The sequence below is a fragment of the Colobus angolensis genome, unplaced genomic scaffold (assembly GCF_000951035.1).
Source record: "Colobus angolensis palliatus isolate OR3802 unplaced genomic scaffold, Cang.pa_1.0 Scaffold155, whole genome shotgun sequence".
Taxonomy (NCBI): domain Eukaryota; kingdom Metazoa; phylum Chordata; class Mammalia; order Primates; family Cercopithecidae; genus Colobus; species Colobus angolensis.
The window spans coordinates 3,474,776-3,500,629 of NW_012114655.1; the positions used below are offsets into that span (position 1 = coordinate 3,474,776).

At 42.4% G+C, this 25,854-nt stretch overlaps 2 protein-coding genes across 2 annotated transcripts in view; both read left to right on the top strand.

Annotated features, from left to right (window-relative positions):
• LOC105507939 (piezo-type mechanosensitive ion channel component 2-like) overlaps window positions 1–4,012 on the top strand; it is a 12,124-nt gene extending 8,112 nt beyond the window's left edge. Inside the window, exon 4 of the mRNA XM_011936658.1 lies at window positions 3,908–4,012. Coding sequence (XP_011792048.1) covers window positions 3,908–4,012 — 105 coding nt within the window. The remainder of the gene's footprint in view (window positions 1–3,907) is intronic.
• Window positions 4,013–11,017: 7,005 nt separating this feature from the next.
• Window positions 11,018–25,854, top strand: part of LOC105507912 (piezo-type mechanosensitive ion channel component 2) — a 102,985-nt gene continuing 88,148 nt past the window's right edge. Inside the window, exons 1-5 of the mRNA XM_011936619.1 lie at window positions 11,018–11,241; window positions 14,481–14,641; window positions 23,204–23,380; window positions 23,676–23,801; window positions 25,186–25,386. Of these exons, the coding sequence (XP_011792009.1) occupies window positions 11,061–11,241; window positions 14,481–14,641; window positions 23,204–23,380; window positions 23,676–23,801; window positions 25,186–25,386 (846 nt within the window). The 5' untranslated portion in view covers window positions 11,018–11,060. The remainder of the gene's footprint in view (window positions 11,242–14,480; window positions 14,642–23,203; window positions 23,381–23,675; window positions 23,802–25,185; window positions 25,387–25,854) is intronic.

Genomic DNA, 25,854 nt, shown 5'->3' on the forward strand with positions numbered 1-25,854 from the left:
ATAATAATAATAATAATAATAATAATAAAAAGATCATGTCCTCTGCAGAAAAAAAAAAAAGAGGACAACATGATGACAATATCTTCTTTTAGCAGCTTACTGTTGTTTTCTCCTGATCAATAAATATAAATTGTTTGCAAATAATAGATGGACTATTACTTTTCCTGCCCATGTTTATTCAAACCACAATGCGTTATCGCAAATCCTTCACTGCGTTCCATCACGGAGACATCGCAAGCATTCTTCTAGTGAATGCTGACAACGGTCTTCCTCTCTGCCTCACGTTTAGCCTATGATTCAGATATTGGAAAAATGCTTGTTAAGCAGCTAAGGGAGCAAAGGGCTGTATTGAGAGGAGCACAGAGGTCACGGATGAAAATTCTCCTTAATTATTTGACTCTAAGGGGAAAAAATGAAGATATCAGTAGAAGATGAAGTAAGAGTTCATTATATGTATTTCGTAAAATGCCAGACTTCCAGTGTTTTACTGCGTAGGAACTAGAGTTATGGATAGACCCAAAACATTTATTTAATGACAAGAAACATTTTATAATCCTTGTTTATGACCTGCAGATTCACTTTCCTTATTGTGTTGTGTTTCACCTGTCATTCTGATACTTCAGATGACTCGTAACCCATGGACCCAAGAGGTATCAGTCAGTCATGACTTGTTTCGTATCTAGCCATCATGAAAAATCAGGCTCTGCTAAAACCTCTCTGCTCCCAAGGCCCCAGCAGGGAGGAGGGCATAGATGGGGTCAGTGGCTTACCCTCTCCGTGTATGTACTCCTACTTACTTCAGTGATGATCAAACATTAGGAAAAATAAAGTAGTTATTAGAAGTTTTGGGACCCCCAAAAAAGATATCATTCATAGACAAACTTGATGGCGGGGAAAATCACCCCAAGTTTAAAAGTTTACAAAGACAATGCCTGCACATAAAAGTGAGAATTGTCAATAATCAGAAAAAGGATCTTTTTATGTCATTAGTTTGACATTGCTTGTGATCCGTGTGGATAAAACTAGTATTTGATATTTAATTCTGACCATGTAACATGTTTTAATTGACTATAAGCTCTCACCATTCTTTTCAAGGGCCTTATTCAATAATTACACAGGATTTTAGTTAGCAGAGCCAATTTGTATGTTTGTGAAGGAGTTGTAATTATTAAGCATTGCTAATGAAATCATTTTAAAAATGTTTTTCTTCCAAATGTCATTTCTTCTCTTGCATATTCATTTATTTTTCTCACTAAAAGTGCCTTCAGCATGCAGGAGCCTTTTTCTTGCCATTTTTCTTAATGTGGATGTGTCTGAGTCTTCTGTCATGCAATCAGACAGAGATACAATTCACCGTTTATCCAGAAAAGTAGAAACATACAGGACCACAGTTTTGCAGAAGACAGTTAGGCTTACCAGCCTAGAGACTCCCAGGTTTTGGACCTAGCGTATGTGAAAACTGAATTAAGGTCCCACAGAATTCCCTTTAAGCACGTATAGTAGTGTTCAGCCTGTGCAGGTTCTGAGGAAGGACAGCAGCACACGCCAGGATGTAGGTTCTCTGTTTCCTCAGCTGCTGCTTCACAGCCTTTCCCTGCACCCCGGGGCAGAGAAGAAAGATCTAAATGATCTGTAGCGATATGAGTCCTGACTTGCCTTCCTTGCAGCTGTGGCTTAGCCCTAAGCACTCCCTCAATAGTGAATTTTCCAAGTAAATGTAAGGGGTGAGGAGAGTGTGTAATGCCAGTTCTCTGAAGACTTTAAGCACGTAGGATTTCATTTTTAGTTATATGAAGAAGAGTTTTCTAGAACCTTAGGAAATTTGAAGAACTCACTCAAATTTGGTATTTTGGAATTTCATGTAACAGTTTGATATAAAGTCCTCAAGTTTAAACTTTGAACATTTTTTATATATATTATATAAACATATATTATATAAACATATAACATATACTATTATATATTATATAAACATATTATATAATATAACATATATTATATAATATATAAAAGTTTGAATTTTAATGTATAATATGTATAATGTTCAAAGTTTAAATATATGTATATAATCTTTTAGCAACTCTTTCTCATGGGAGTATTTTCCTTACTCATAATTTTCACCTCACAGTATTTTTTGTCCCGGGAGTCCTAATACAGTGGCTACATTAAAATCAAAATGATGAAGAAAAAGGAATATTTTGAGAGTTGGGATTGACTGTCGAGCTTTGCTTTCTCTGCTCCCGTGTCCTAAACGGATGCTTTACAGGAAATGGCCCACAGATGAGGAATAACCGATTCGCTCATTAAGCTGATTTCCACCACACTGTTGTCTCTGGAAATATGCAGCTCTTCTTTTCCTATTCCGTCACTTTTTGGTGTGCATGTGCTTATGCAGATGTAATGCAGGCACATGTCACTTGTGTGTGAAGCAGAATTTACTATGTTTAGCCTTACAGAATTTACAAAGTTAGCCTTATGAAAATATAATAATGTAGGAAGAAATTATTATTTCTAAGTAGGCAATCTCAGGAATATTATTTCACCTATATATTGATAGAAATTCGTAATGTTATAAGAATTATAACATATAACATGTTTATTATATAATATATAATTAGCAGTAATTTACAAAGGACTATTTAAATATTCATTACTTTTGTTTTTTTATTTGAGACAGAGTCTCGCTCTGTTGCCCAAGCTGGAGTGCAGTGGCATGATCTCGGCTCACTGCAACCTCTGCCTCCCAGGTTCAAGCGATTCTTCTGCCTCAGGCTCCCGAGGAGCTGGGACTACAGGCATGCGCCACCATGCCTGGCTAATATTTGCATTTTTAGTAGAGATGGGGGTTTCACCATATTGGCCAGGCTGGTCTCAAACTCCTTACCTCATGATCCACCCGCCTCAACTTCCCAAAGTGCTGGGATTACAGGAGTGAGCCAGCACACCCGGCCATATTCATTACTTTTATGTCTCTTTAATTTGTGCATGGTTTGTTTTAGAAAGTATTATTATGCACAGAAAAATGAAATGACTTTTTTTAACTATAGTTTTAGAAAAACCTTAGGAAACAGCATGTTGAATGTGACCACTGAATAGGATCCTTTTTTTTTCTGTAGTAGCAGCAAAAATTAATTTTTTTAATTATATTTTATTTCATAAAATGTACCTTGAGGCCAGGCATTGTGGCTCATGCCTGTAATCCCAGCAATTTGGCAGGCCGAAGCAGGTGGATCAACTGCAGTCAGGAGTTTGAGACCAACTAGGCCAAGAGATGGTAAAACCCCATCTCTACTAAAAATACAAAAATTAGCCAGGTATGATGGCATCTGCAATCCCAGCTACTTGGGAGGCTGAGGCAGGAGAATCACTTGAACCCAGGAGGCAGAGGCTGCCGTGAGCTAAGATACATCACTGCACTCCAGTCTGGGTGACAGAGCAAGATTCTGCAACAAAAAAAAAAAAAGAAGTACCTTAAAAAATGTAAACATTACAAATTTGTAATAAAGTGTGTGAGATGGGGAGGGATGAGAAGAAGTGAGAGGCTTGTTATCTTCTAGCATTTTTCCTGAACATTGTCTGATTTAATGTTGCTACTGAATCTTGCTGTCTAGACTCTTCTTCCAGGCATGAAGCCTGTGAGGGTGGCTACACCTAATGCTAGGAAGCTTAAGAGAGTCCACTTCGTTCGTCTCTGTCTAACAGTCTCCTCTCTCTCTCTCCAACCTGTCTCCTCGTTGCATCCCTGTGCTTCCGTCTGCCACCTCGTAGCCATGCCAAAGTCAATGGTCGCGTATATCTAATAATAAATAGGTGGGTACTTCAATGTTTCTCTCTTATTTTTGTTCAAAGCTGTTTCTTGCTGTGTTAAACTCTTAACTGCTTTATACATGAAAAATCGTGTTGTCAGATAGTGGACAGTGGTCTTCAGGTACGCTCATGGATGTATTTTGCAAACCAAACCATTTGGTGTCTGTACCGAATGGTGGCACCAAGTGGATGTGGAGGCTGTTGAGGGTCTTCAGCTGGTGCTCAGCCTTTGGCCTTGGTTCAAACTTATGTCCCATTCATTCTGTTCTTTGGTAGAATTAGTGCAAGGCTTGCCTGAGAACACCTCTCCCTCTTGAACACATAACTGAGAGCTCAGCTCAAGAACCACCTCCTCCACAAACCCTCCCATAAATGCCAACATTCCTGCTAAGAGTAATCCACCTTCCCTCTGAACGCCCGTAGCACTCCATCACTGATGCTGTCCTGACATTTGCCTTCCAGTCCTCTGTCTGATCTCCTGCCTGCTTGTCTTATCTGCCTTGCTAGAGTAGGGGCATAACCTCCTCAGATCCGGACTCCCTCTATGATTCACCAAGATGTCCCCATGTCACCGACCCCAGTGCCTTACCCATGAAGTGATATTCGATAGACATTTCCTAAATGAAATGAAAGTAGTCACAATACATGGTTTTAAAAACATCACTTTCTTCAGATATATCTCTACTTCAAAGAGCAACATATTATTGAAGAGGGTTATTTTACGTCACCAGATTTCATATGTTTGCACAGCACAAAAGGCACCAAGATGGCACTGAGATGTGGACTTTCCTTAAAATGCATATCACCTAGCTGGGGAGATAAAACATATAATTTCCATGCAAAATAAAAAGCAAGTTTGGATAAATGTTGTGCAATCGGTTATCCTCCAGAGTTATCCTTTGGGAACTAACTTACTAAACTATATTACTTTACTAAGTAGGTGAATTAAAATATTCACTCTTGTAACTGCATGCCATTAGTAATAAGGCTAGTAATTTATATCTAGCTTTATTATCTAGAGAAATATATCTTGCAATAAATCCAATTAACAAAATAATTCTTCAAAAGATTTGTTGGTGTTCTACCCCATGCGCTTTTCTTATAGGTAAAATCCTCAGGCAGACAACCAAATCACAAACCCTAAGAGGCAGAATTTCTAGCAAAGTATGAAAAGCAGAGAGTCACTGTGTGGATTGCTGAGGGAGGAAGAATGAACGAGGCCTGTCAGGTTTCTTGGGGCTTGGTTTTTGACAACCTGAGAGAGAAACATCAACATCAGGTTTTTCAGCTGATAGGTAGAGAAGTAAGAAACAGACTCTAGCTAGAAATCCCGAGCAATACTCTAAATCCCATCCCTCCAAGCATAAGGAACTCCTCACTCTCTTTTTCTCTGTGTTTCTTACGAAGCATTTAACATTTGCTTTGTAAAGACAAGGCTGAGACCCATAAGAGGGCAAGAGTTGGTTTGATGGGCGCCCTTGGCAGCAACTGGTATGACTTTTGATCCCAAAGGACCAGACTTATATCATGAATGGGAGCTTATGCCCCTTACTCCAAGCCACAAGGCCAGCTAGTTCTCTCAGGACTTCTTAGAAGTATCAAAGTTCAAAGTCGCCCCAAATGACTAAAAACTTGCAATATCCCATCTTTACCTTCTTTCCAGTGAAATCTCATATTTTTGTGTGAATATTAACATGTTAAGAGCAGCCAGAGGTGAGGCGCGGTGGCTCACACCTGTAATCCCAGCACTTTAGGAGGCCGAGGCGGGCAGATCACAAGGTCAGGAGATCGAGACCATCCTGGCTAACACGGTGAAACCCCGTCTCTACTAAATATACAAACAATTAGCCAGGCGTGGTGGCGGGCACCTGTAGTCCCAGCTACCCAGGAGGCTGAGGCAGGAGAATGGCGTGCACCCAGGAGATGGAGCTTGCAGCGAGCAGAGATGGCACCACTGCACTCCAGCCTGGGCAACAGAGCAAGACTCTGTCTCGGAAACAAAAAAAAAAAAGATTAGCCAGAGCTATGCCTGAAAGGAAATGTTATGAAACAAGCCTGTCTCTCATTTGATGTGTGTTTTTGAAATGCTGTATGCAATGTTGAATAGGGCTGATTATCCATTAGAATGACAGGGTGAATCCTTTAATGAAGTATATAAGCTTGCTTTCTAGCATAATTTATTCCTTTATGTTCCATGCTGTTTCATAAGGAGAATAAAATGTTTATAAATGTTAGTTCTGGGCTGAAAGAGGGAGCACACCTACAGTTCAACTTAAGAGCTGATTAAAATTGAGACATGACTTTACAAGTTGTCAGGTAGGGTAGTGTGTTGAGGACAGTAGGTCACTTTGATAACATTTTGAAAATATGGATAATTGTGGTTAAGTTGCAACTGACCTAGTAAACAGTGTACATTTTACCAACACATATAATTAAGATGTAACATTCAGGCCAGACACAGTGGCTCATGCCTGTAATCCCGGCACTTTGGGAGGCTGAGGCAGGTGGATCATGAGGTCAGGAGTTCAAGACCTGCTGGCTCAGATGGTGAAACCCCGTGTCTACTAAAAAATACAAAAATTAGCCGGGTGTGGTGGTGGACACCTGTAATCCCAGCTACTCGGGAGGCTGACGCAGGAGAATTGCTTGAACCCGGGAGGCAGAGTCTGCAGTGAGCCGAGATCACACCAATGCAGCAATCTAGCCTGGGCGACAGAGCAAGACTCCGTCTCAAAAAATAAATAAATAAAAAATAAGATGTAATATTAAATTCACAAATCAAATGCTTATATGTGAATACAATCTTCTAAAAGTACTTTTGAGTTCTAGATAGTAATATATCTTAAACAGTAAAATTATTTGTTATTTAAATGTTATTTATATTAAACACTGCACAGGTGCAAGTCACCTTTCTGCTAACAGTCTAATGATAACAGTGTCAGTGCAGTTTACATTACCACATATTCCAAATTAGAATCATAAAAACAAATGATGCTGAGACTAAGGAGATTTTACAATGCTAGAATTTCCATTTTCTTTAATGGAAAGTAGTTTACTATGTAGCTTTTCAAAGTCAGGTCCTTGTAAGAATTAACCCTCTTTGAGCGTCCCTGTCACATAATTTGTTTCTTCTGTTTCAAATAAGGATGTAACTCCAGTGCATAAAATTTCTTCACCCAAGATTCAGTGAATAATAGTGTACCCCAAGCACAGTACTGCATTTTGTAAGGGTGATGCGTAGAGCAGGACTGGATTCTGTCTTCAAGGGGAAAGTCCCCAGAACCCACACTTAGAATAAAATGACAGAGTCACAAATGGAGAAACACACAGCTTGGGAGCTGCACAAAGCTGTGGAAGTGTACAGAGTGAGTGAAGACACAAACAGACACTTCTCATCTGCTTTGTTAGAACATGAAAGGAGAGAGCCATTTTGTTTAATGGTCGGGGAGAAGGTTAGAGCTCAGAGCCCGAATAAGGGCAAGGAGACACAGTTACCAGTAATGTTAAAGAAAACCCCACGAGAAGAAATGCACTTCCTGTGGAGAAAGACATCAAAGCAGCCTGACTGAAAGCAGCGGAGGAGGGGGCTTCTCCGAGAATCCTGTTCGTCATCACACTTTTCATCTGGAGTCCCAGAGTCAAAATCCTTCATATGACCATTAGGTAATTTGCACCTGATGTTCAGTAAAGAATTACAAGTCTTGTAAGTTCCTTAGCCTGAAGTTTCCGGGAGTATTTTTACTAGAGTGGGTTTTTGAATTTTGTTTTTGGAAAATCAAGATCCATTTTCCTTTTATTTGCTAGGAAGGGGAAAAAAAGCTGAATTAAAATACACAGGCTTTCCCGGAGAGTCCATACAGCGGTTGCTTCTAGCAACCACAGCTGGGTCTGCCTTCGAAGCTTGCATTTGTGCAGAATCACCTCTGCCGGAACCCCACTCCTCAGGGGCTGCAGTAGTTGAGATCACACAGAGAAAGCCCAGTAAACAGAACCCTGAGACCACTGGGAAACAGATTCCCCACGAAGAAATGTTTGCCCTGTTTATTATCTTCTGAATGGCCTTCTATAAAATAGCCGAGTTCTGTTAAAGAAGGTGCTGATGACAGAATTATAGTCTAAGTTTAATACCTTCCCTCTCATCCATCATTGTGTAGGCTCTTACAAAAGCACGTTTCTAATTCTGCTTTTTCTTTAGAATGAATTTATGATGCAGATTATCAAACCGTAATATATTAAAATCTACCGTTAGAAGATGGCTCCTTACTTTAAAATGTTTCCTGTATAATTAACCACTGTGTTAAATGCTTAACAGAAACCACCTTAATTTTTACAACCTCCTATAAATAGGCACTATTATTTCAGCTAACTGAGACCTAAAGATAGGTTACATACAATGAGATCACTTGGACACAGGAAGGGGAACATCACACACTGGGGCCTGTCGTGGGGTGTGGGGAACGGGGAGGGGATAGCATTAGGAGATACACCTAATGTAAATGACGAGTTAACGGGTGCAGCACACCAACATGGCACATGTGTACATATGTAACAAACCTGCACGTTGTGCACATGTACCGTAGAACTTAAAGTATAATAAAAAATAAATTAATAATCATAAAAAAGGATAGGTTACATAGCTTTGCCATCTCACCTAGCTAGTTAGTTTTCTGGTGAAGACTTGAACCCAAGTCTTTTAACATTCTTCTCTATGTTCTCTAAAATCAATGTTATGATAAAAATGAGAAAAAGAGAGAGAGAAAAGTAAAAGGATTCACACAAGTGTCTTTTTGAAACAGTACGCTTTATTCATGCATTTAAAATATTTTTATCTATGTTTTATGCACACAGTTTTTTATAATACAAGGTACAATTCTCTGAAATTTCTCAAGATAGCTAATAAACTCCTAGACTAGTAAATGACAGCCTGATATGTAATTTCTTTTTTTTGTCATCCATTACGAGCTAATGAGGTTAAACTGCTCCAGAGAGGGTCTGGGGTTTGTGCCTCTAAGGTCAGAGGGAATGACCTGTGTTAGATGCAGAATTCCCTTCTCATTTGTCCCCAGCTGCATCTGGCCCCATTACAAGTTTCTAGAAATCAGCCTTGTGGACCTACTTCCAAAAGGCTTACTCCAGTGTCTTCCTCTGATTCTTTCATTGAACGATCTCTCCTCAATGCGCCCTGCTTTGCGGCATGGCAGTTTGGGGGCATCGTTGCTTGGAGACATGTGCTGTGGAGCTGTAGTAGCAGCTGCGGAAACAGCCTCCCCTCTTTGAGTTTCACTCTGTTAATAGCAGTAATTGTTAGAAAGTAGTTTTCTTGTCATGTGAGGTTGCAGCAGTGTCAATGCAGACCTTTAAGATTCACTCTCAGGTGGTCACGCCTCCACACCGAAACCACCAAATTCCTTGTCTTAATAAAGGTATCTTTTCATTTATAAAATGCATCCCTGAAGAGAACAAATACATACTGATGACTGTGCAGCAGCCGATCACTTCCACATTTAGTAACATTTCACATGGAGAGTCCTGACAAAGCAGGAACAGCAAATATGTTCCCTGCGATTTGGTGTGTGGCACTGGTGTAGAAGAGATGGGTTGCAATTTTAAGAGTAGCTAACTTCTCCAAAGTCGAGAGGATGAATTGACTAGCTGAGGAAAATAAGGAAGTTGTATGTCAGCATAACTCCTTCCACCAAGGTGGAACTCACCTCAGATTCTCTGTCTCGGTTAAATTAACAATCTGTTTCTGGCATACTATCGTTTACCTGCTGGACATCCTGTGCAAGGGAATTGTTTGAATGATAATATAAAAGCGTAGGGACAGTGTGGATTCCTTACAACCATTAACCAAAATGATAGGCGTGTTTACAAATATCAAATCAATAAGTTGAAAGTAAACCTGCATTTTATCTAACCAAGCCTCATTTTGTAGAAAATTAATTAACTTTCACAAAGTTAAATAGTTTACTCAGAGCCTCCAATTATCCAGATAGAATAATACTATTTATTGTCCATCTTGTTAGAACCCTGCTAAAAATTTCTGGATTAACTGTGATAAATAGAGAAGACTATCAGTATGTCTACTAAGCTTTTCCTTTATATGGACTTCATTGCCCACAAATTCTTTAAAATATTAATTTGAGTATGAATAAAAAGATATGCTCTTAAAAAATGTAAGAGAAGGAAGGGACTTGTTATGGTCCACTAAGAAATAAACTGTGGCATCCCTGGCTGCTGAGTGCACTCACCGGAAGCTCTCTCTCCCTGCATTCTTTCTCTGGTTCAGGATCTCACACAGTCTTCCCACGCTGCCAATCAACAGTTCGCATCAGTAACTCTCACGTGGGGACATGATGCAGATGTGTCACTCCTGAAAACATTTAGCTTCCATGGCATATGCCTTAGCTGCCAGAGTGGGATTCGTCTACACAAAGGTTGACTGAAAGCACACGTTCTTTAAGAAATTTTTAAAAACTTACAAAAATGTAAATTACTTGATTCTTGCAAGATGGTTTGTTGCGTTACTAAAAAAGCATGATATAATTGCCTCAGCGGTCTCAGTATGCTCTCTCCTTTACAAATCTGTAATCCTGTCCACTCTTGGATCAGTTGCCAAGCCTAGGGTTCAAAGCAAAGCACGCTATTGATGTCACCCTGGAATGCATTTGGCACTAGGGCGTTACTGCAACAGGCATACAGGAATGCAATAGTGGATGATATGTAGCATGATATGTGATCTCTGACATTCCTTATAATTCTTCTGTTCTCATCTCCTTTTTTTCCTTTCTATTTCAATTACTTTGAGCAGCATCAAGAAAAAATTACCAATCCACCAAAATGAGTAAGTCCCCCTGTGAAGCCATGAAATGCTTGCTCTACATGATGCCATTTCATGCTTCTACACCCTAAACTCTGACCATTTTCTCCTCCGGGAAAAATGTCAAGTTTAGGTGTGGATAGCTTTCATTACCAACTAATCACTAGAACCTGAATTAGAAAAGCTAACAAAACCTAACCGAGTTTACAGTTTGTTTTTAGAAAGAACTTAAAACAAACCAACCAACCAGAAAGTGACAAAACGCTAACACCCCACCTTGTGAGGTCTTTGTACATGCACTGATTTCATTCGTGTTTATCCTCCTTTTACTTGCCCCTCACTCAAATCTCTCCCAACACCCTTTCCTCTTCTGACTCAGCTGCTCTCTACTAACAGACTGGCTCACCCGGAAGGAAGCCTCCCGGACCTCACCATGATGCACCTGACCGCCAACCTGGAGAAGCCGGAGGTGAGGAAGTTGGCTGAGCCTGGGGAGGAGAAGCCCGAGGGCTACTCTGAAAAAGCCCAAAAGGGTGATCTTGGGAAAGACAGTGAGGAGTCAGAGGAGGACGGAGAGGAAGAGGAGGAATCCGAGGAGGAGGAAGAAACACCAGGTAAGCAGCTGCTCAGAGAATGCTGGCTGCCAGACCCAGTGCAGGAAACATTGACTTGCTCCGAAGGAATACATATTTGACCCAGTCCATGACATAAAAATTGGAGTGGTTTTTGTTTGGTTGCTATAGTTTTAATATTACTGTTCCAATTGCTCCAATTTCCTTTTAATTCTGACTGAGAAAAGACCAGATGGCTGGTTCTCAGCGACTGACCCACAAGTAGCACTCCTGGCAAGACACTGGCGGGGCGTGGTGTTGACCATGTGCTCAGTCAGAGCCTCTCTGTTTCTACCAGACACAGGTACAACCTGGCTGTGCAGAATCTGCAAAGGCTGTAGACATCACCTTTATAAATGCATTCTCAAGAAACCATTCTTTTCCAGGAAACTGATAATTAAGAATGTATTTCTAGCTCTGATTTGATGCCTAAGCACATGGACACTGGAGGAGAAAGTCAGCAGTTGGATAATTATCATTTCAAGCAAACTCCTAGAGACGTTTTTGTCAATATTGCTGTTTTAGGGGCTTCACTCTTTATTCTTTGGGGTCTTTCTGCTTCCCTTCCTAAACTTGAAATAATGTTTTAACAGGGCATGATGAACATTGAGCAGCCTCAGTGATCAGGAATTGTTATCTGACAGAGAATATAAAGTATACATAGCCGTTTCCAGGAAGTCTGGGACAACCCAGAGAGCATCATCTCGGGTGAGGCTCTGGGACTATGACCTTAAGATGCTGCACTTGTCTTAGCTGGTCAACTGTCCTGAACAAAATTAGAAAATAAAAAAAGTAGCAGGAAGACTCCTTCCAACGGTTTGTGCCCCTTAAACTTGGTCTTCTTTCCCCTCATCTCAGAACACAGAGGAGAGGACCAGAAATGTTCTCTCCATATCTGAGCATTGTAAATTCCTCAGTGTGAAGGGGAGACCCCAGATCTGTGAGGCCAAGTACCTAAGTCTAGGATTTTATTACACTACTTCAAGATGGATTTTGAGCTTTGCTAATAGGTCCTGCCCAAAATTGCACAGCCCCTTTTCTCTCAATCCCTCATGTACGTGGCAGCTACGCGTCTAAATCATGCTCATGTATTACCTACACCTTTTTGTTGACTACCATCTGAGTCACTCTCTAAATACAGTAGTCCTGCCTTAGCCTTGGGGGACATGTTCTAAGACTCCCAGTAGATGCTAAAACCTCAGATAGCACTGAACCCTGTGTACACTATGTGTGAATTTCTTTTTCCTTCTTTACAATTACACAGATAGATAGAAGAGTTGCTCTTACCTTAGAGCTTACCAACCTCGGTGTACATTTTTTTCTTTCCTTATTAATAAAATTGAGAATTGTTACCATTCACTTAAAGGAAGCATTTTGTGGCTTCTCTCTGGCATATTCAAATTGCCAGCATCACTACTCTTTCACTTGGAGCTGTTAGAAAGTAAAATAAGAGTGACTTGAACACAGCACTGCAATACTGCAGTGAGACAGCTACTAACGCAGTGAGACAGCTACTGAGACAGCTACTGCAACTGAGACAGCTACTAAGTGACTGACCACTGGGCAGGGAGTGTAGACAGCATGGCCCTGCTGGACAAAGGGATTCACATTCCAAGGGGAAGGACAGAGTGGGACAGCATGAGATTTCATCCTTCTACTCAGAACAGTGTGTAACTTAAGACTTCTGAATCATTTCTGGAATTTTCCATTTAATATTTTTGGACTGTGGTTGACTGCAGGTAACTGAAATCTTGGAAATCATAGCCATGGATAAAGGAGAACTACTGTAAGCATATTTCACAATAACTAGAACCTTACTTAGCTTTCAGAACCAGGTACAGTAACTGTTGCATCTACCCAAGCCAGTTGAAGAAGCTACTTAAAGAGATACTTAGGACTTGTAATCTGCCAAGATAGACTTGTGAGCTTTTGTTTACAAACAAGCTTTTGTTTACAAAAACAAGCTTTTGTTCTGTTATTACAGAACAGTCCTGTTGTGACTTTCAGTCAATAAAGTGAGCCAGCACAGTCCTTCTAGATAGAAGCGTGACTCCTGTGTTAGCATAAGGTAGAAATCATAAAATAAGTAATTTGATTAAAAATTATTATTTGAATGAATCTGACCATGTTTCAGAACACCACGGACTGAGTCATTCTGATGCTTAGAGTTCACTTCTGATTCTGACAAGGAGCAAGCTCTTCCTGCCCATGCAGCGCTCTGACTGGTTCACTTTTTCATGGAAACCAGAGAGCTTTACCACTCACCAGTTAAGCCTTGTCAAAGGAGACAGGCCACTTATAAAAGTGCTGTTGTGGCAAGAAAGATATCCTTTAGAAGGAGTTAAGATTAATATTCCTAGAATATTAGGAAATTATAGTTTGGTCTTAAGAGTAAATAACATCAAAGGGGCTGGGCATGGGGGCTCACGCCTGTACTCCCAGCACTTTGGGAGGCTGAAGCTGGCGGATCATTTGAGGCCAAGAGTTCAAGACCAGCCTGGCCAACATGAAGAGACCTTTTTTCTACTGAAAATACAAAAATTAGCTAGGCATGGTGGTATGTACCTGTAGTCCCAGCTACTCAAGGAGAATCATTTGAACCCAAAAGGCAGAGGTTGCAGTGAGCTGAGATTGTGCCACTGCACTGCAGCCTGGGCTACAGAGCAAGACTGTCAGAAAAAGGAAGGAAAGGAGGGAGGGAGGGAGGGATGAGGGAAGGAAAGAAGGAAGGAAGGAAGGAAGGAAGGAAGGAAGGAAGGAAGGAAGGGAGGAAGGAAGGAAGGTAGGAAGGAAGGAAGGAAGGTAGGAAGGAAGAAAAGGAAGGAAGGAAGGAAAGAAAGAAAGAAAAGTAAATAATGTTGATCATGCCACTGCACTCCAGCCTGAGCTATGGTGCAAGACTCTGTCAGAGGAAGAAAGGAGGGAGAGAGACAGAGAGAGAAGGAAGGAAGGAAGGAAGGAAGGAAGGAAGGAAGGAAGGAAATGTCAAAATCCTTCTTTACACTAATTTAATCAAAAGGTAGACAAAAGCCACATTATCCCTCCAACTCTCAATTTATGATATCTGTGTCATCATGACTTGGGATTCTTATATCATCCTTATTCCAGATTTTGGTTTTCCTAGAATTCATCCACTATAATTATTTTGCAGCCTCTCCTTCCAACCTGAAAGTTACAAGATATGCTTTAAATGATAATGTTTAAAAAAGGTTATGCTCTTGTCTGTACTTCCTGTTTTGCAGATTTAAGGAACAAATGGCACCTGGTGATTGACCGCCTCACTGTGCTCTTCTTAAAGTTCCTGGAGTATTTCCACAAGCTGCAGGTGTTCATGTGGTGGATTCTGGAGTTGCACATCATCAAAATCGTTTCCTCTTACATTATCTGGGTTTCCGTGAAAGAGGCAAGTGAACATTTCTCCTATCATCAGGCTGAATAGAAGTGCAGTAGGTCATCATTTTCCTTTTCCAGCTGTCCATGATTTTTTTTAATGTAATCCCCATTACATTAGGGTATCGAGACTCCAAGATAAGTACTTACACTTACAGAAATCCGAGGGTCAGGAGCACTGAGAAAAAGGAAAGAGGCTCATGGCTGAGTTTCTCATTGGCTTGGTCATATTACAAACACTACTTATTTTCATCTACTCCTTAGGGAAGTGTGTGAGAGCAGGCTGCCCTTCTGCCCCTGCCTATGGGAATCTATCTCCCTAAATTCTCGAAGGAAAACAGGAGCATTCCAGTTTACATTACCAAGGAGAAAGCTCAGTTTCCAAAATCTAATAAAATCTTTAGTAGAGCTCACCTTGTTTACTACTGGATTTCTTGAGATAGAACACAAAGTCTTCAGCCATGCACCTGTACTGCACTTCTGTTTCCTTGATTGTAAAGAAGAGAGTCATCATCCAGCCAACAGATTATTTAATGTTCACTGCAGAGAAATTAGCTTCCTTTCCTTTTATTCAACAAATAGCGTTTGAATACTTCTGTATGCCTGGACTACTTCTGAGTTGGTTACAATTCAAGAAGTCCTTGCCTTCTAAAAATTAATCAAGGAAGTACTGCCTATAATCTTTAAAAAGTTACATATATAACAGTAAAATATCACAGCTACAACACTACAAACCTAAAACGTTTCACAAATAGGTGGCTAAGAGATGGACATTAATCTGAGCTTTATAGTCTAAACTAGAACTTCTGCCCCAGTTCATACAAACCATCTGAAATGGGCAGGGGGTCACTGCCAAGTGGGAATGAAAACAGAAGCCCCTCTCTGTGCGATTGGTGGGGAAATGGCAGCGACTCCATTCTTTTCTCTTTTTTTTAGGATTTTAATTATTTTCAAAATAGTTACTTTTATTCCTTTAAGTACTTTTTTATTATTATTATTATACTTTAAGTTCTAGGGTACACATGCACAACATGCAGGTTTGTTACGTATGTATACATGTGCCATGTTGGTGTGCTGCACCCATTAACTTGTCATTTACATTAGATATTTCTCCTAATGCTATCCCTCCCCTGTTTCCCCCCACCCCACAACAGGCCCCGGTGTGTTATGTTCCCCTTCCTGTGTCTAAGTGTTCTCAGTGTTCACTTCCCACCTATGAGTGAGAACATGCGGTGTTTGGTTTTCTGTCCTTGTGATAGTTTGCTGAGAATGATGGTTTCCAGCTTCATCCATGTCCCTACAAAGGACGTGAACTCATCCGTTTTTATGGCTGCATAGTGTTCCATGGTGTAAATGTGCCACATTTTCTTAATCCAGTCTGGCATTGATGGACATTTGGATTGGTTCCGAGCTTTTGCTATTGTGAATAGTGTGTGCATGTGTCTCTATAGCAGCATGATTTATAATCCTTTGGGTATATATCCAGCAATGGCATGACTGAGTCAAATGGTATTTCTAATTCTAGATCCTTGAGGAATTGCCATACTGTTTTCCATAATGGTTGAACTAGTTTATAATCCCTCCAACAGTGTAAAAGTGTTCCTATTTCTCCATATCCTCTCTAGCATCTGCTCTTTCCTGACTTTTTAATGATGGCCATTCTAACTGGTGTGAAATAGTATCTCATATTGGTTTTGATTTGCGTTTCTCTGATGGCCAGTGATGATGAGCATTTTTTCGTGTGTCTGTTGGCTGTATAAATGTCTTCTTTTGAGAAGTGTCTGTTCATATCCTTTGCCCACTTATTGATGGGGTTGTTTGTTTGTTTTTTCTTTTTCTTGTAAGTTTGAGTTCTTTGTAGATTCTGGATATTAGGGCAGTGGCTGCATTCTTAAGTCATGGGGCATATACATGAAATGGAGCCCAAATCTATCCTAATATTTGTATTCATTGAGAGCAAAAGTTTAAGCATTTTAACTGTAGAGGTGAATTGAACAGTTCAGATAAAAATTTGAGGGTTAGGGTATTAAAGAGAAATAGAAAAGAACAAGAGAAGGCATTTGACAAAAAATGCACAAAGACCATTGCTGAAGAAATCCAGTCTGAGGTACAGATGCCTTCTGATTCATGAGAAGCTGTGCTGTGGGGTGAGAAGGCGTGTTCAGACAGTGTAGTGATGGGAGTGGGCACTGGGGGAATGGGACATTCATGGGAGTCAGACACAGAGAATCTGCTGTCATAAATCCATCCTGCTGTACAATCCATCCATCAGAAAAGGGTTAAAGGATGCAATTTCTTATAGATCCTAAACAAAAGGCAGACAACTTTTTTCATTATCCTTAATGAGTCTCCAGACATAAACTTGTTAACAGACCATCAAGTACACAAAATATCTAGTTACCTTGTTACACTCTTAGGAAAACAGCCTTCCATAGAGTGTGGCCACTCCCTTCTCTGTGGTTGACACGTTGTGCAGACTTGTGATTGACACACTGTGCAGACTTGTGATTGACACACTGTGCAGACTTGTGATTGACACATTGTGCAGACTTGTGATTGACACATTGTGCAGACTTGTGATTAACACATTGTGCAGACTTTCAGAATTTTCATTCCTAATTTCATCTCTCTCACCTTTAATTTTAAAACAAGTGGAGACACATGAAGCGTAGAAATCCTGCTCCTTCTGCTGCTAGCATCTGCCAAATCCCATTGCTGTAAGATTGTTTCGGCCACTCGTGTTGTAGGTGATGTCACCTCACTTGCATGGGGGTTTCTGGCCCTGAAGCTTTGGTCTCTGGGTTCTTGACAGTGTGTGCATCGCTGGCTCTATCTAATGTGATTGGCACACTGAGCCATCAATTTGGTGACATGCGATCAAAAGACTTCTCTTCAGACCTTCACTGCCCCTTTAAAATGCATCCTATAGGGAAACTTTCCTCCATGTCCCTGAAGTCAGTGCACTTTCTGATCATTCCTAAGAAATACAAAATCCTACAGTGACTTAAGTGAGCAAAATCTCACTTCAGTAGTTAAAATTGTGGAGTCACAGAGAATCATCGAGATTCAGGTCCCTCCCCAGTTAGAAGCTCCTCCTTTCCTAGCTGATCCTTCCTTTCTCACCCACACCTCCTTCCTTCCTAACTTCTGTAAGGCAGTTTTTTATTTAAAAAAAAAAAAAAAAAAAAAAATCCACCTTACAGAGGCTCTTCAGTCCTTCTTTTGTTTTATTCTTTCCTGGGCTGGAGCTCAGACTCACAGGCTTAGGGCAAGGCCCCCTGGGATGGGGATGTTGTGACTTGGCCTGTGCCATCCCATGATGGCCTCATGCTCTGGGCTGGCAGCTGGCGGGTAAACCTGCCCTTGCCCTCCTGGAGGCTCCTCGGTGGGGCATCCACTGGCACTCTTGGCCGGCACTGGCACCCAGCCCCTGGTTGCCCAGCCCCTGGTTGTCCAGCTCCTGGTTGCCCAGCCCCTGGTTGCCCAGCCCCTGGTTGCCCAGCTCCTTCTCCTCCTGGACTCCTCTATGGAGTCCTGCTGCCCTTCCAGACAGCCTTCCCTGCAGCCTCGGAGCAGCTCTGGGCGCTCTGTGCCTTCCCATCAGGCCCAGGAGCTGCCCTCACACGGGCCCTGCTCTGCTTGCACACGTGGGAGCCCGACAGAGAGACTCTGCACCCTGTAGCTAGAGCTCTTCATCTCTGAGGCCCCACGGGTACCAGTGCCCAAGCTCTGTGCCCAAGCTCCAGGTGCACGCATCGGGCTCCGAGTGATTAGCTCCTCACTCGGGCTGTGCGCAGAGGACATTCTCCTCCCTGCATCTCCACCTGCCCCATCATCTTGGCACTGGGCGGGGGAGAGGCAGGATGCAGCCCCTCTCCACAAAGAAAGCTCTTCAGGAGCCGTGGCAGCTTTGGGTTCAAGACATCCTTACCCAAGGCCTCAGTAAGGGTGCTTGTTTTCACAACTTTTGGGTTCATCTCTCCTGCAAATATTAAACCTTTTCAAAGTTATCATCATGAAGCATCTGGAAAAGAAGCTGCTGCTGGAAAAGAAATAGTGAAACATTTATTTTACATCAACATCTTATTCAGGAGTGACACTGCTTTGGAATAACCTAGATTTAAATATACATATATATATATAATACATACAACATTTTCTTCTCCTTTTGAAATGCACGGCTACTTTCTAATTCCAAAGGCTGTTAGACAGCTCTGTGAGGTCAGGTGAATCTTGAGGAAGAGGCCACACTTTCTGCACCTCAGCTCTTCCCCGGGGGCCTGGCCAGTTGGAGAAGCTCCATGAATGAAGGAAGAAAGGAAGGAAAGAAGAGAATAAAAGGACTTTGCAAACCTGAGGTTTCTCCTTCTTATCAGTTGAGGTTTCATCATTATTGTTATATTTTCGCTCTCACTAAGCATTCATTGAGCCTTTATTAAGAACTCACAATAGGCCGGGCGAGGTGGCTCACACCTGTAATCCCAGCATTTTGGGAGGCTGAGACAGGCTGATCACAAGGTCAGGAGATTGAGACCATCCTGGCTAACGCAGTGAAACCCTGTCTCTACTAAAAATACAAAAAATTAGCCAGGCGTAGTGGCGGAAGCCTATAGTCCCAGCTACCGGGGAGGCTGAGACAGGAGAATGGCGTGAGCTTGCAGTCGAGCGGAGATCACGCCACTGCACTCCAGCCTGGGCAACAGAGCGAGACTCCGTCTCAGAAAAAAAAAAGAACTCGCAATAAAGTGAATGTGTACATGGTGCTAGGTGCTGGTGCGGTAGCTTGAAAGACACACTTGTCTGAGCTCACAGCCTGATGGGAATGGCTGCCAAACAAACCTAAAAGTGGTAATAACTGCTGTGCTGGAGGTGTCCACAGTGAGCACTGGCTGCACAGGGAGGAGTATCTCTTGCAGGTGGTTGCAGCCTGGAGGTGATAGTTGCAGCCTGGGTCCTTTGGGGGAGGGAAGCCAGGGATGGGTACGTGCAGGGCCCAGGACGCTTGGGTTCTCAGAGGCCCCTTCCCTCGAGGCAGGGCCCTCATGCCCCATGAGGTTATATTCAGATAGGATGACAACCCGTGTACAGTGCTTTGTTGGGAAAGCATTGTGGCATAAAACTGTTTCTCAGAATCCTTGATAGTAAGAATCACCTGGACACTTGTTATGTATGTGGACCAGTGTCTATTTCCCTAAAATTCTAATTCATCTGGTGTTGGTTGTAGCCCAGGTATTTGTCATAGTCATCGTCCTCCTCCTCCTCCTCCTCCTAATTCTCCTTCCCCTTCCCCCTCCTCTTTTCTGCTTCCCCTTCTCTCTCCCCTTTTCTCCCTCCTCTTCTTCTTCCTTAACCTTCTTCCTCCTCCTCTTCCTCCTCCTCCTCTTCCTCCTCCTCTTCTTCCTCCTCCTTTCTTCTTCCCTTCCATGAGATTCTTACCATCAGGGAAATGATGAGGTCATGATCTCTTTAGATGACAGGACTGTGAGAGGGCCTGGCGCACTGAGGTTTGCACTGGGCTTGCTATTCGTGTGGAATGAAGTATCATACTTCACCGAGCCCCAGTTTTTCTATTCGTAAAATGATAAAATAAAAATATTCGCCTCACAGAGGCTCTTTAATCCTCCTCTAATTTGACTTCTCTAGGATGCTGAGGACTCGGGATCCTTTCCTTGTCACTGAAGCTCTGCCTCCTCGTTTTGGACATCAGCTCACCTTCCCGGCCCCTCCCCACAGCTTCGTCAGACCCTTTCTATCTCATTCCTGGGCTCCTCCACCCCTTCCCACCAGCTTCCTCAGCGTGTTCCTCAGGTTCTGTCCACAGCCTGTTTCTGTTCGGGACTGTCATGGGTGAGCTCATTAGCTCACAAGCACAGGACTCTGATTCAGTTGCCCTCCACCTGCTGCAAGTCCTAAAATCTGTGTCAACTCACTGCTCTCTTTGAACTCCAGGCCCCTGTGTCCACGGGACAGCTGGACCTGACCCCACTTCTTGAGTGGCCCCAAAGCACCTTCAGGTGTCCTACTCACTCCCTCTGCCTCCACTCCCCTTTAGATTGCACTTACAGATTCCCAGCTTTTCCCAGTCTTTTCTCTTTCCAACATGTATTCCACAATGCAGCCAGAATCGTCTCCCACAGGGTAGATGTGATCATGAGAGCCCTCTACCTGAAACCTTGCAGCAGCTGCCTCTCATCCTCATGGTACCATAGTATAAGACCCCCATGATCCAGCCCAGACCACTTCACCTTTGCCACCCCGGACAGTCTAGGATGCCGGGTGGGTTTCAAAGTCCTCAGACAAGTTTCAGATGACACTTCTCTCACAATGAATCACTTGCTTCTCCAAGGATGGGCAGCCCATGCTCTCCCAAGTCTGGAAGGGCCTTGGACCTGCTTTTTCTTTTGCCTGTCTACCTGCTGTTTATTCTTCAGGTCTCAGTCCCCTTACGCTGCCACCAAGTGCCTTTGTGCCTCCATCTGTCCCTCCCACATGCCTCCTGCGGGCAGGGAATCCTCAAAGGATGTGTCACCTTGAACCTGGTTAAGACTTAATGAAAGTGACTATCTTTACTTCCCTTTTCCCATCACTCAGAAAATTGAAAGTTCTGAATAAATTGTGCTGTCTTTATACTAAAGGCCTTAGATACATAGTAACAGACATAACAGAGTTAATTTCACAGCATCTTTAATAGGGTTTGCTTTTTAATATCCAAATTGACGAGACACTTGCTGATGGCTAAGGAGGAAGTCAGTTCGCTAATCTATCTGTTTTGTTAAAAGGCAACTTTGATTATGTTCATGAGTGAGTTATGGTTTGCAGGCCCTTTCCATGTACAGTATTTCTTTCATCTTCAATTCTATAAGGCATCTCTTCCTACCCTAATATTTCAGCACTTAATTCTCAGAGAGGTTCCTTGCATTGGACAGTGACAAATAGTTGAGTAGAAGAATAACAGGTAACAAATAGCAGAATTAAATACTGTCATGCAGTCTCCACATTTTCTTCTTTTACAGTTTTTTAAACTTTCTTTCTTTTTTTTTTTTTTTTTTTTGAGACATAGTCTCACTCTGTCACCCAGGCTGGGGTGCAGTGGCACAATCTCAGCTCACGGCAACCTCCGCCCTCCGAGTTCAAGCGATTCTCCTGCCTCAGCCTCCCAAGTAGCTGGGATTACAGGCGCCTGCCACCGAGTCCAGCTAATTTTTTGTATTTTTAGTAGAGATGGGGTTTCACCATCTTGGCCAGGCTGGTCTTGAACTCCTGACCTCGTGATCCACCCACCTCGGCCTCCCGAAGTGCTGAGATTATAGGCGTGAGCCACTGCGCCCAGCCTCTTCTTTTATAGTTTTATAAGCCAAGTAGGTAACTATGTCTCTTATAGCCCACAAGGCTTAGCCCACAATGCTTGGTACATGTTTAGTTGTATCAAATGAGAACACGCTATTATTTCTACCTGATAATATTAAACATTTCTAGAATATTACTTTCACAATATTCAGAATAAATGAGCATTTCCCATGTCTGAAGAAGATGGTGGTCCTTCTATACTGTCCGATGAACTATTAACTATACTACAGAATTGCTAGAAATGTGAGAACATCTGGCCTGATCAGTGAACTCACATGCAGTCCAAAGTCAGCAGTTCAAGCTGAGCTCACAAACTTGCTGCTCTGACCAGCTTCCCTGTCAGCACTGCTGTGTCAGTCATGGTACTGTTACCCACTCAGGCTCTCAAGTGGAAATCTGGGAGTCACTCCTTGAACTTTCTCTCCTACCCACCGGCCCACCAAGCCAGTCAGTCATCGAGTCCAACTCATTTTGCCTCCCATCTTGAACCCGCGCCTCCTCCCCATCTTCCCTGGGCTATTGCAGCAGCATGTGAGTGGGTCGCCTAACTTCACATCCAGTCCCCACAGTGCACCCTCCATTCGTCAGTTACATTGATCTCAGTGGGAAGCAAATCTTACCTCCAAATTCCCAGTGTAGTGCCCTTGCACAGCTCTCCGTTTTCTGAAGACTGGGCTCCTGCGCCATAGCATATGGTGTAAGAAGGATCCGTCCAAACTTGGCTGTAGCTGCACCTCCAGCCTCACCTCCTGCTGCACTTCACACTTTCAACTCTGAACTTTCCAGTTGTTTGTTGTCGCCTGTCCCCACCATACTAGCTTATGCTTTCCTGCCTTCGCCCATGCCTCCTTTACCTAAAGAATCCACCTCTCGTCTTTCTTGGCCTGGCTCAGTTCAGGCACTATCTCTTCTTGAAAATGCTTCCTGACCTCCACGTTGGACCAAGGACCCTTCCAGATGCTCTCACAGGAGCCTGCCCACATCGACAGCTTAGCCGGTGCTACGTGGTAGTGACATCACCTCTCATACAAGATGTAATGTCCCCGAGGGGTGAGGCCATAACTCACCTGCTTTAGTACCCCAGCACCTAGGGCCATTCCATGCGCGTGCTAGGAATCCAGTCCACTTTTGCTGAACTGAGTAAATCAAGGCATCCTGTTTTGTGGATGTCCTGTTTGTTATGCCATGTTACGTATTTTTGTCCCCATTTCTGGTTGTATGTTTTCAGGTGTCTCTGTTCAACTATGTATTTTTGATTTCTTGGGCTTTTGCTCTGCCGTACGCCAAGCTGCGCCGTCTGGCTTCAAGTGTCTGCACGGTCTGGACGTGTGTGATCATCGTCTGCAAAATGTTGTACCAGCTCCAAACCATTAAGCCTGAGAACTTCTCTGTTAACTGTTCCTTGGTGAGCCTCGGCGATAGGGGAATAGTCCCGACTGCCCTTTAGCAAAGCAAGGCAGATGCTTGGGGAACCGCCATCCCCAGGCACATTTGGCCGGACCTGGCCTGGCTTGTAAGTCACCTCTCCCTGCTCGTGCTCTGGCCCTGTGTGAAGTCTCCTCTCACACTGAGGTCGTCCCCGAGATGGGCCTGCCCCTCCCATCCCACCACTGTCCGTTTGCTCAAAGCTGAAGAATAAATAACCCGAGCTCTCCTAATCTGTGAAGCTATTTTTTTACTCCATTTTCTCTTCTTTTTAGCCAAATGAAAACCAAACAAACATCCCCCTTAACGAGTTGAACAAGTCTCTGCTCTACAGCGCTCCTATCGACCCTACAGAGTGGGTCGGCCTGCGGAAGTCTTCGCCTCTGCTAGTCTACCTAAGGGTAATGGCTTTGTCGTGCTTAGTTTGGGCCTCCACACCGTTATATAATAGTTCAGGATTCTTCCCTGAGATGCTCAACATCACATTTGATAGTAACCACATATTCTCATGTGGGATTTGGCATCACCTTTGCAACAAACTCTAAGTGTTAAAATCAGTATTGTGGCACATGAAAGAGAAAATGACCAAACGGTCTGAGATCGCTTGAATAAAATGTGACAAATACATTCATTGGAACATTATACAATCGTTTTAAGACCATTGCAAGATTAAGGTCGATGGGTGCATTAGAATTGAAGCATGTTTAAAATATATTAAGTTTTTTAAAAAGCAAATTTCAAAACACTGCACATAGTATGATCTCTTCTAGACACAAAGGAAAATATTGAGTAAAGTGTACCAAATGCTCGATAGTGATTATTTCTGAGAAGCAGATATAGCCTTACAAGACATATTTGCTGTGTAAATTCTGTTTCTCTATAGTTTTTAATAAAGAGAATCTATTACATCTAGAGGTAATAAAGCATATATTTATAAAAGGGAACTTGAGTACAAACAGCCATACAAACATAATTAAAACAACATGCTTCAGATTTTTCACATTTTTTTTTGTGGATTATCTGAGCAGTCCTAATCATGTTACACTGGCAATGCATTTAATGGTACAGCCTCTACACTCAGCACCTGGGATTTTTAAATGTATTAAGCATCCCATTTTCTTTGTGTAGCTTCTAGATTTTTCGTCACGTGGTAGACATCTTTTGTACTAGTAGCCACTGTAAATAGCTGTTGTGAGGATAAAGCAAATTGGTATTTGAAAAGGGTGATTGAATCGTGTCTGGAACCCATGGTTCCATAAATGTTAACTGTTTTCATTATCTTGAATAATCGTTATATCATCACTATTATTATTTTACTGTTGTCAGCATGCTTCTCAATCTCTTGCTCTCTGTAGCAAGATTTCAGGGGTGTTCAAAAGTTTCCCCCCAAGCAGCTTCCCGTTCTTCCAGCTCGGTGCATTTTCCAGGATGTCTCTGTACTGTTTTTGCACTTCTGGTCACAAACAAGGCTGAACTACCCTCCTTGGATAACTGGAAATTGCTTCCTTGGTGTGAGATGTGTAGTTTTGAGAAATAGGAATGAGCAGCAGCATCTTATGTCTGGAGATTCTAGATCCTATTACTTTGGAAGTTAGCCTGATTTTCTAATAGAGATAATGCCACAATAAATAAGACAGAGAAAATGAATATTGAGCTCAAAACTGTTTAAGAGAGGTGAGCTTTTATAAAACACTGTCCTTGTAGTTGTGAAGAATATGGGAATTGCTTGAAATTGGCAAATCATACAGCATCTGGCTGACACAGTTGTGTTTCCCTGCTTTGTAGAATAACCTCCTGATGCTGGCTATCCTGGCCTTTGAAGTCACCATTTACCGCCATCAGGAATACTATCGAGGTCGAAACAACCTGACGGCCCCTGTGTCTAAAACTATCTTTCATGACATTACAAGACTACATCTGGATGATGGACTTATTAATTGTGCCAAATATTTCATAAATTACTTCTTCTACAAATTCGGTCTGGAGGTGAGTTTCCTTGCTGACGTGTTTTATTTGTCTTTTCCATGAAAATTCAAAGAACTGCTTCTGGCCAATTGGCCACTGGAACCTTGTGATACATCTCCAGGCATGATAGCTGCCTTCTTGAGAAGAACAGAAAGTATTTGTACTGATGGTTAACTGGCTTGACTGAAAGTTTTCCAAGATTGGGTGCTGAACATCCGCCTCCACAGCAGTGCCTTGGCCTCTCTGGATCTCCAGCGCAATCTAAATGCATGGCCATCAGTTGCCATATTAACAGGTTTCTTATTAAGAATAAAGTATTGGCCGGGCGCGGTGGCTCAAGCCTGTAATCCCAGCACTTTGGGAGGCCGAGACGGGCGGATCATGAGGTCAGGAGATCGACACCATCCTGGCTAACACGGTGAACCCCCGTCTCTACTAAAAATACAAAAAAAAACTAGCCGGGCAAGGTGGCGGGCGCCTGTAGTCCCA